The 11866-nt window shown below is 44.3% G+C and overlaps 1 protein-coding gene across 1 annotated transcript in view; it reads left to right on the top strand.

Annotated features, from left to right (window-relative positions):
• Positions 1 to 330: 330 nt before the first annotated feature.
• Positions 331 to 11866, top strand: part of LOC308302662 (SH3 and cysteine-rich domain-containing protein 2-like) — a gene marked incomplete at both ends in the record, with an annotated part of 80811 nt that continues 69275 nt past the window's right edge. The window contains one exon of the mRNA XM_080746947.1: positions 331 to 417. Coding sequence (XP_080603073.1) covers positions 331 to 417 — 87 coding nt within the window. The remainder of the gene's footprint in view (positions 418 to 11866) is intronic.

Genomic DNA, 11866 nt, shown 5'->3' with positions numbered 1-11866 from the left:
GATGCATGGGAGGCGAGAGTGGTGGATATACACGTACACACACATTCTGATCGCTTTGAGTTACCGCCGGGTATTTAGCAAATAGGCTACTGCCAGCCAAAAGCGTAGCAGTAGCCTACTACTCCTCTTAACTGTCTAATTGTTTTACGAGGTAAGGATACGTTATGTTCCGATTCTCAAAGTGAGTTGAACGAGCTCCAGTGCAGAATCTACTCGCCGGATGGATGCCGTTGATCGAATAGCATATTGACGCTCGAAACTTTGCCCACACGTTGACCATGGACGATGAATGCAGCGGCAGTGTTTAGTGTTTGAGGAGCCCCTTTCAACATGACGGAGATCAGCGAGGAGAACGAGCCACAGCATCGGGACCTGCAGCGGTCCCAGGCTACCGTGCCCAGCCAACCCGAATCCAAGGTAGGCAAAGAGAGCTCCTTATCTGCTCTGTTGCTGCTGAAATCAGGGGCGTCATTTTTGGGCATCAAGGGGATGGCAATGGCCACCCCCTATAGTGTTCACATGAAACCTTAAATTCAGTTATTTTATGCATATATTGTCCGCAACTGTTATAATTTAGATGGCCTGTATTGTTTGCAATCATTATTGTATTAACCACTTTCAATGTGGCATCTATTTTGGGAATGTCATAATAGGTGAACATTTTCAAACATTTTCTCTTTTCGTCCCAAATAAATAGCGAAAATATTGGATCTACAAGCTCTTAACGGGTCTAATCGAAATAATAATACAAAAAAACACGTTTAAACAATATTGTCAGATCCAGATACTGATGTCTGCATGGTGAAGTTAAAACCCCTTTTTGCGAAAATATATTAACCACAAATTAGCTTTTTTCAAGCCCCCAGTTTACCTTTTTATTATAGTAGGCTTCAACGTTTTATTTTGCTAAAGGGGCAGCAGCGAAATGTGATATAGCCTATAGTTAAATCATGGTCTTGCAAGTAACAGGCTACTTACTATCTGTATAGTTTAGTCTTTGCAGGCTACCTGTCTAGCCTTGAGTGTAATCCATGTGGGAGGCAGTATAGGGTCAGTTACCTTACATAACAAGTCTTAACCCTACAATAAGCCTTTTGTAATGCTTGTAAACTACTCTGGGCTCATGGGACATCAGAGATTACACATGGTGTGTGTGTGTGTGTGTGTGTGTGTGTGTGTGTGTGTGTGTGTGTGTGTGTGTGTGTGTGTGTGTGTGTGTGTGTGTGTGTGTGTGTGTGTGTGTGTGTGTGTGTGTGTGTGTGTGTGTGTGTGTGTGTGTGTGTGTGTGTGTGTGTGTGTGCATGCATGCTTGCCCTGCATGCATACCATGGATATAAATGCACACACTTGTCTTGCATGTGTCAACCAGGGACAAAGGTTACGGGTTCACAGCCATGAACTCCATGGAGGCCAGAGGGTAACTGTCAACAGCCAGGGCTAATGCTTACAGTAATTTCTGGACTGTACGCATTTTTTCAGCACGCAGCAGAATAGCTTGGTTAAACCCATTTAGGCCTAGAATTATTGAATGATTTAACCAGTGAAAAATAGCAGATATACAAGCTCACACAGCTCATACAAGCTGCGAGCTTGTAGATCTGCTATTTTTGAAAAAAAAAGTCATGAAAATGTGTGCAAATCTTTGAATATATGTATTTTCAAAGCAAACGTTTGTAACTCAAATTTTGCTTCTGGGTGGTCCCTGGAATTAAATATTTTGAGATGGGGGTCCGTGTGGCCAAATAAATATCAGTTTGGGGGTCCTTCACATGAAAAGGTTTGAGAACCACTGACATAGTAGACTACTAGTCTCTCAAGAACAGACTAACTGAGCACCTTTTCTTTGACGATGGCTGGCCAGATTGCTGACATAGAAACATAGGTTTTTCAAAAAAACCTTAGAAGGATTCAAAAGACACTTATAGAATCGGGTAAAAATTCTAATTTTCACGATTTTTCAAAAATAGCAGATCTACAAGCTTGCAGCGCGGCACTCGGTGCCACGCTGTGAGCTTGTATATCTGCTATTTTTCAATAGTTAAAGCATACAATAATGATACACAAAATGTGTACCCGTTCTGAATGGGTTTAAGGAAAGGGGACCTCTGAGGCTCTTTGCTGGACTAAGCACATTTCTTTCAGCATCGATTGTTTCATAACACACAGCCTCCTCAATCGAGGCTTTGATAAGCATGCATGCAAACAGCACACACACCCTGTAGTCACATACAATGGTAATTGCCAGGATAACAGCATGCAGTGTAGGATTGAGCTGTCTCCGTCTGTCATCTAAAACATGACATAAAACAAGCCGGCTGTGCAGGCTCTGTCTCTCCAAGGGCGTCACAAGGGGGTTGAAAGTGGGACTGGGTTACTAGGGCCCAAGGTGGAGGGGCCTTCATTATTTTATACTTGAAAAATAGCAGATATACAAGCTCACAGCTGCGAGCTTGTGGATCTGCTATTTTTGAAAAGTCGTGGAAAAAGTGTGCAAATCTTTGAATATATGTACTTTTTAAGCGAACATTTGTAAGTCAAATTTTGCTTCTGGGGGGTCCCTGGAACTAAATATTTTGAGATGGGGGTCCGTCCGTGGCCAAATTCATATCATTTTGGGGGTCCTTCCCATGAAAATGTTTGAGCACCGCTGACATAGAAACATAGTTTTTTCAAAAAATCTTAGTAGGATTTGAAATATTATCCCCAAAAATGTTCACGATTTTTCTAAAATAGCAGATCTACAAGCTCGCATCGCGGCACTCGGTGCCGCACTGCGAGCTTGTATATCTGCTATTTTTCAATAGTTAAAGCACAAAATGTAAGTGAATCCTTGTACCCATGCAGGGCCCAGAATTTGGTGCGACACCTCTGTCTCGCTCTCATCCATGTTCTCTAAGCCGGCCGGCACAACGACGGGCCCCGGTGGTCCATGGTGACACGGTGACACTGGGTTTGAATTTATGAGCAAATCAGCAGGGGAGATGTAGCTATCTTGTGCTTGGCCTGGCAGGGGGGGGGGGGGCGGGGGGGCTGGGGGGCGCCAGGTCATAACTCACACAAACAGTTGCAAAGCTATGGCAGCCATGTCGCTCGATCCCACCACCACCGCCAAGCAAGCAAGCCCCCTGGAAAGAGGCACGAGATTAATGTTATACCGCTGAATTTCAGTACACCTACCACCACCCCCTCCCCTCTCACCCCCTCCCAGGGCTCATATAGATTGCCTGCAGCCTAAAGCTTTACTGCTTTCTTATTTCTCTCATCTCTCTCTCTCTCGCTCTCCCTCTCTCCATCTCCTCACTGCTCTGCATGTCTCTGTTCATTTCACTGCCCTGTGTGCATTCTTCTTTCTCTCTCCCAGCTCCACAGAGTGCTTCTCTCTCGCTCTCTCTCTCTCTCCACTCTTCCTATACTTGTTCTCTCTCTCTCTCTCTCTCTCTCTCTCTCTCTCTCTCTCTCTCTCTCTCTCTCTCCCCCCCCCCCCCTCCCCCCGTGTGCCGTTGTCTCCCTCCACCCTCCTTGTGCTCTTACAGAATTTGTCATGCCGCTAAGTACTAGCCTCTCAGGCTTTCATGGTGCACAGTAAAAGGGTTCCTATTGTTCCTCTGAGAGTGTTAAAAATTAAAAAAACAGACTCTTACAAGTCATTTTTACTCTTCTGGTGCATGGTAAAAATCCAGGGTGTTAATTCAACGAAGATTTGATTCAACTTTCAGAGTTGATGTGCAGTGTGTTTCTTCTAGGGCAGGGGTTCTGAAACGTTTTTATGCCGTGACCCCCAAAATAAACATATTTGAACTGGGGACCCCCACCCTGACAAGCACTCGGAATTGTAGCTATTACAATTAATGTGACTCGGTTCCACAGATACATATTGGGAAAATAGCAGATCTACATGCTCACAACGCCTGAAAGTCCTTAAATTGTGACTTTATAAATGTGCAGATACCCTGTATACTCTTATACTGTATGTTGATTTGTTTACCGTTGAGTGAGAAAAATAAATTACATTAAGCCAATCATCTGGGGACCCCACAAAATAATTTGGGGACCCCACTTGGAGTCCCGACTCCAAGTTTGAGAACCACTGTTCTAGGGTGTAGAGGATGAGGGAGGAAAGGCCTGTTGTCCTCATCATCACACACCCCTCACCCCCCACCCCAGCCAAGGGCACAGTGCTATACTGTTGGTGCTAAAAGGAATGATTTGTCTCTATCCCCTACAGTGTGGACTCCATGTCATTGCAGGTCCTTGTGGAAGGTGTGGTTGGGAAGGGGAGTATTTCGTCACTGTCCGGCAGAGACCTTGTATCTCCGAGTTTCGTGTGTGTGTGTTTTGGGGGTAAATTAAAGCCTTACTTCATCATACAAAATTTTAATCGGCCAGTTTATTTTTTTTTAAATAAATACAAGACATACAAGGTTTCCACCCGACAACAGCGATTTACAGCTCCCAGGTGGCTACTCAGAGGAGTGCTTGGGGGGGAGTGTCTTGCTCAGGGACACATGTCTTCCACACGTATACTGGGCGAGTTGAGGGTTGAACCAGCAACCTCCTGATTCCCTGAGAGCCCCCCTTACCACTCAGTTATCAGGAAAGTCCGGGGACCACGAGGGCGGCATATACAAATGGACCCTTAATGGGGTCCAAGAGATGTATATACAGTATTTAAGCAATATTACACGAGAGGGTGTGCTTTATCATGATTATCGGCACGCCAGCATTGCTGCAGGAATGAGCCGACAGGCAGGTTCCGTAGGCAGGGCTGAAGTGCCGATAACCACGATAAAGCACGAGTGTAATATGGTGAATATACAACAGTCACCCTAAAAGAAAAAAAAACACGGAAACTTCATTTCATTGTAATTAAGATATTCGATATTCCATTTTGAATGCCAGATTTCGCTACTATGTCTCTGAACTTCACATGAAAACTTTTAGCATCGACGCTTAGCATAGACAGGCAGCCCGGCGGCTCTTTCGCGACCGGCACAGCTGATTCTTTTGTTTGATGAGACCTGTTCCATAACCAGGGACGTGCTGGGCCCCCGATTCAGCCCGGGAAAAAGCCCTCTATAGCGCTGCTGCTACTCAAAGATTTGTGACCAAGCCAGTGGGCCAATTACATGAGTTATATTTCGTCGTTGTCAGGTGGAAACCTTGTATGTCCAAAACCGTTTGTTTTGTATTTATCATTTTAAAAATGATTTAAACTAGTGAAAACAGCCGATCTACAAGCACACAACGCCTCGCACCGCGAGGCGTTGTGTGCTTGTAGATCTGCTGTTTTCACTACTTTTGTGAGACGGCCTTGTATGATGAAGCAGGGCTTTGCTTTGCGAAAAAAATTACAAATTTGAATCTTGGAGATACGAGGTTTCTGCACGACATTTCTTTCCTAATGGCCGGCCTGGACCGGCCGGGAATGAACCGGCTTTTCCCAATGGCCAGCATGTCCCTGTCCATAACGCTTGTTTTCATCATGGGTAGTAGAGAGCTATTTGAACCAATCAGATTGCTTCGTTGGAACTACTGTTGTATAACTGTTATTATTTGGGGGCCCATGGCCTTATGCTCATCAGACTGGGGGTCCTTCAAATGAAAAATAATCACTTTTAAAGGACAACTTTAGTTTTTTATAACACAGGTTCATATTTTAGATTGTAATTAAACAATATAAAAGATGAGTGTTAACTCATCTGGTGCCGATCCCGAACTAGTTCGGCTTTATTTCAATCCAATACAATCTTTTTTTTATTAATTCACTTACCCCGAGCTGCTTGTAGAGTCGTGGGGGGTCCTGGCTCGCTAGCCGCTAGCCAGTTAGCCGTTCTACTCTGTCCGACGATATATTCCATTAAAAATGGTTTAAAATACATTTTTGAGCTCCCCAATGTTCACCCGATGTTCGGCGCCGCTTCCGATGAGTACACGAGTGTGCCGATCCCGAAGTAGTTCGGCTTTATTTAATTATATGAATAAAATGATAAGAGGCCTTCTGAAGCCTGGCATGATTTTTGTAGTTACTAGCCGAAAGCTAACAACGTCCCGGCCGGCCGTAATTTGCGAACGCAATCGCCAATCTCCGCCTAATCCAATGAAAGACCGCATCTTTAAAGGCTTATATCTCTTTTTTGTGTTTTAGGAAAGCGGCGCGAGGTTTATTTACGGCGAAATCGCCCAAAAATGATCTTTTAGATGACAAAATGGGAATAGCCATTCTGTTGGCATCTTCATCCGGGACATTTCCATGCCGTGCATGAACGTGAGCACGTCAGGTCCTGGAAGCTGAAGTCCTGGAAGCTAAAGCGCTCGCCTATGAGAGATGCGCTGGCATTCTTTGGCCCCTAGAGGGCGCTGGCGCTCAAAGAGTTAAAATGATTTAATTTACTTCTTTCTATTGTTTTAGAGATTCTTATTTCAGTGGTTGGGGGCATGCGTACAAGTGACTAAATATGGAATTTTACACAGAATAAGCCCATTCCCAAGATACAACGCAAACTTTCATGGTTGGATATGACTTATGGAGGCTAGAAGTGTTACTGTAAATAGCAATAAAGAAACTGCTGGCTTATTGTGTCTAAAAAGACATATTTAGCCACTTGTACACATGCCCTCATGCGTACGCATGCCCCACATTTTAGCACGGTAAACGTGATAAAACAATAGAATGAGGCAAATGAAAACATTTTAACACTCACCTTTTCTTTTCCCTAATTACAATCTAAAATATGAACCCTTGTTGTAAAAAAACAACTCTACGTTGATACATCCTCCATGCACATTTATGCATTTACTGAAGGCCTATTTTGATTCATCCAGCACACATATGCTTGTTGTACCTATCACGTGCTGTGTAAAATTAGATGCTGCATAATATGCAGCATCTAATTTTACACTAAAAGCTGACAAGTATATGTGCACAAGGAACCCTGAAATTCTGAATATTCAACAGGGGGCCTATGCAGCGGCGGGAACATAGGGGGCGCGTGAGTGCTTGAGCGTACTGTTATGAGAGCCCATTGATTTTTCGCCGACAATTCCTAGCACTCAGTCGTTCGCCCCAAACTGGCCAAACTGCATTCCTGGCACTCTGCCGATATCACACGTCGGCTTTGTCCCTTTCGAGGGCGTCACCCAGCGTCATAGCCCGCCTCCACATCCTGGCTGTATGTCTACTCTGTGTGATGTAGCCATGTAGCTCTACAGTATTCTACCCCCACCTCCAAAATAATTAAAAAAAAATCTCAACTGAACTGTTCTTATGCCTCATTCACATAGGGAGCAGCAAAGCTAAAGTTTTGCTTGCTTGGTCAATGTTATCTCAATGGAAACCAGCTTTAAAGATACAGGAGATACACAGAACAAAGCTTTGAAAGCTTTAAAGCTGGTTTCCATTGAGATAACATTGACCAAGCAAGCTAAACTTTAGCTTTGCTGCTCCCTATGTGAATGAGGCATTATAGTATTTTATCATGCCAGTAAAGCTCCTTTGAATTACATATAATTGATGTAGCCTAAAGCCTATTTGATTGATTGAAGGCTTTATTAGAAGTTTGCATAGGAAAATGTACAGTTTCATGACGGTACAGTTCACTGGTACAAGGTCTACTAAAATGAGATCCTGAAAAGACTAAGCTTATTTCAACAGGAAACCATTAAAGTATATCATATAACATTGAATGACACAGACGAATAGAACACAGTACTATGCAGTAGATATGTAAAGAAAAGAAAATGAGAGAGAAAAAATATATAATAAAAGAGAAAACAGTAAGTCTAAACAATCAGTAAGTATATACAAAGAAGGGGAAGGGGAAATTAAGTCACCCAGTTAAGGTTACAGGACAGTAAGAAAAATAAAAAGGACTGTTGGAACTTGTGTACAGCCGAGTGTCGAGAACAGTTTGAAAAAAAAAAACACAACACAACAAAGAATAGTAGTGCTTAACGTTTCTATAATGGATTGCAATTTTAAGTGACTTTTCTAAGCATATTGCAAACTCAAAGAACTTACAATGGTCCATTCATCCAAACATTAGGAACTACTTATCAACACAGTGCCAAAAAAATATAAATACACAAATATACAGTAGGTCTATACAGTATAGACCTAAAGCCTAGCTTTTCCTTTTTGTAGGCTTTTTATGTTATACCAATACTTTTGGACTTTTACTCAAGTAAGCATGCCAGCATTTTTAATTCAGGACTTATATTTGTAACAGAGTATTTCTATATTGTAGTGATAGGCCTACTAACTAAAGTGATACTAAATAAAACTTTTCCCCCCACTGATCAGCAAAGCAAACTAGCGTCCAATCCTGTGCCGAGGTGCCCTTGTCCTTTAGAAATGCTAATGTATGGCATTGTCTTAACCTGGCAGGTAAAGGATAAAAAGACAGCAGTGTAGCCTATCTCTCACACATTATTGTCCAGCTGACTCAGCAAGACAATATGCCTCCAGCAAAGAAGAAGCAGAGATTCACCCAGAAGACCCTACTTTTCACCACGCCTGCCAGCCGGACCCCAGGACCTGTCGAGGCGGCAAAGAACAGCAGCGACGCCGGCGAGACCAACCTGGCACCACCAGACCTAGAAGAACCAAGCGCCGGGCTGCCGACGAAGACGACACATTCCTTCTTCGCACCCAGGCCCCTCCTGCACAGCAGCAGCAGCAGCAGCAGTGCCCGACCTCTTGATGACCCCCCTGTCGAGGCTGACAGCACCACAGCTGAAACAACAAACGCCCCTTCTGTACCGAGCGACAGCAGCAGCAGTGCCCGCAAAGACGTGCAGAGCAAGGGACCAAAAGGCCGTACATATCAACTGTCCTGGAAAGAGAAGTTCCCGTGGATCACGTATGACTCAACCAAAAACAAAGTTTTTTGTGCGATTTGCACCCAAGCTGCAGAAAAGAACGCCGCACTTCCGAACCAGATGCATGACCAAGAGTCCTTGAAAGCATTTACAATCGATGGATTTTCCAACTGGACTAAAGCACTCGAAAGATTCCGTCGGCACGAAAAAGGTGAGCTGCATCGTGCTGCTTCTATTTTCGTGGCAAATGTTACTGCTGGTGTAAACGTTCTCGCTGCCATGTCGACTGGTAAACAACTGCAGATGGCTGATGCAACTATAGCGTTACGGGGGACGTTATCTACTCTTCGGTGGCTGGCAACCCAGGGACTGGCCATCAGAGGCAAAACAGATGAAACGTCAAATTTGGTCACAAATTTGGAAATGCGTGGCGAAGAAGCTGAGCCACACCTCCAAGCATGGCTACAACGCAAGGAGAATAGATGGTTGTCTTCTAAGATCCTCAACGAAATGCTCGAAATTATGGCTCATCATTTGCTCAGAACACTAGTTACGGAAATACAGTCTGCTGAGTGTTTCTCTGTGCTGATGGACGAGACAGCCGACATTACAGTCAAGGAGCAAGTGTCAATCTGTTTTCGTTTTGTGGATGAGCAGCTGGACACTCAGGAATATTTTGTTGGATTTTATGAGACCTCAAAGACCACAGCAGACACACTGTTTCGGCTGTTGAATGACGTCTTTGTACGGCTGGGACTGCCAGTAAGCAACTGCAGAGGACAATGTTACGATGGTGCTGCAAACATGTCTGGCATCAGAACAGGATTACAAGCCCGCATGCAGGAACTGGAGCCCCGAGCACTGTACGTTCATTGCACCGCACATGTTTTGAATTTAGTTGTGCAGGATGTAGCCCAAAAAATTCCATGGTGCACTGTCACATTGGGAATTGTTCGTGACCTGGTAACCCTCATCAGAGATTCGCCAAAGCGACTTGCCTGGTTTAAGGAATACCAAGACGAAGACGCACCGTCTCTACAGCCCCTGTGCCCCACACGCTGGACCACGAAAACGGCATCGCTGCAGTCCATTGCTTCCAACTACAGTGCACTCATGGACTTACTCGAGGACATGGAGCTAAGCGGGGATAAGGCAGGCAGTAAAGCCCGTGGCACGCGTATGCAGCTAGAGACTTTTAGCACGTTTTTTGGTTTGAAACTCATGCTGAAGTTTTTCTCTCGTGTGGAAATGGTCAACACGTCACTTCAACACCACCAGTTGAACCTCAAGAAAGCTAAAGAGATGGTGGACTCACTCCGAGGGGGAATTGCATCTCTTCGTGAGGATTTCCAAACGTTTTGGGAAACCACTACTGCAGAAGCTGAAACACTGGGTTTGCAGAGCCCACAAGTGCCCAGACTAAGGAAGGTTCCCAGCCGCTTTGACGATGGAGGCGCTCCTCCACACATCCAAACGCCTTAAGAAATGCACCGACAGCAATACTTTGAGGTGATGGACACAGCATCATCATCTCTGGACAGCAGATTTAGTGCTGCTGTATACACACACATGCAAGATGTGGAGGATTTTGTTGTCGGAAACAGCGACTGCAAACGCATGATGCAATTCTATGGAGACGACTTTGATGAAGCCAGGCTGACACTGCATCGTGACGTTTGCCTGCAGATGGCAAAGACCCAAGGACATCGCCTGTCTACCTTCAATGATGTCGTCAACTTTTTGAAGGGTGACCAGGGAGGCACCAGGAGAGGTGTTTGTGAAGAACTCACAAGACTGGTGAAACAAGCACTGACTATCCCTGTGACATCATGCAGCTCAGAAAGGTCATTTTCTGGCCTACGGAGACTGAAAACCTATCTGCGATCCACAATGGGGCAAGGAAGACTCAATCACCTTGCTCTGTTAGACTGTTACAGTGATTTGGCAAGGAAGATTGACCTGGATGTCATAGCCAATGACTTCATCTCAAGAGGAGCCCAGAGGAGAAACACGTTCCTGATAAATAAATGGTAGGTACTAAAAAACTAAAAAATACTGTACTGCATGATGCAAGGTTTACTATAATAGGCTAATTGTAATTTACTGTAGCAATATTGTTGTCAATGTCATGGTTGTAATACTTTTTTTTTTATTCCCCTCTCCCCCTTTTCATTTCTAGAGATCCATGATGGCCAAGCAGCACTGCAGCAGGCACAGTGAAGGTGACAGACCGCGATCAGGGAGGGAGAGATGTTTCATCCACATTTTTTTGACAATATTTATTAGGGTTTTTTTTCTCTTTTTCTTTTTACACAGAAAATATTACATAAAAAAAAAAAACATGTTCCTGTTCCTCCACAATTAAAATAGACAAAGATCTTGGGAAAAAAAGGTCTGTTTCTGCTTGTAGCATGTTAATGTAGGTGCAATATCATGCATTAATTACTGTGTTAAGATGTTGAAACACACTGATTGCTGAAAAGTCATGATTGCTCGTGTGTCATAAAAAATTCCTACAGTGCATTCATTTTATGACATCGTTATCGTACCACTGTACTATTGGCAAACTGTAAATAAAGTACTCAATGATGGAAAAAAAATGCCTTTTCTTTTGCTGACATGAAATGGGATATTTTGATACCAATACGTTTGTACATTTACAGTTACTCAAGTATAGGCCTGTCTGCATTTTTAATTCAGGCTGCTCTGTTTCATTGGTTTTCAATTAAATTCAAAGGAGCTTTATTGGCATGATACCAAAGTGTCACAAAACTGCTGAAAATGGGGAACATATTAGCGTTGTGGGTTTTCAGTGCCCTCTAGTGGCCAAACATAGCAATGGTCATTATTATCATTTTGTCTAAGCGGCTGGCCGAGCAGGCAGGCAGGCGGGCGGGGGCGGGGGCGGGGGCGGGGGGGGAGGGCGGGGGGGAGGGGGGGGGGGCGGGGTCAAAAACGAGCACCCATTTGAATATTGAAACGTCACCGCCCCTGGGCCTATGTAGTGGGGGTCCCTGCTTCATCCCTATGTCAGCTTATGGGTCCTTGG

The sequence above is a fragment of the Nannobrachium achirus genome (assembly GCF_963921795.1).
Source record: "Nannobrachium achirus genome assembly, chromosome: 18".
Classification (NCBI taxonomy): Eukaryota; Metazoa; Chordata; class Actinopteri; order Myctophiformes; family Myctophidae; genus Nannobrachium; species Nannobrachium achirus.
This window is presented reverse-complemented; position numbering and strand designations above follow the sequence as displayed.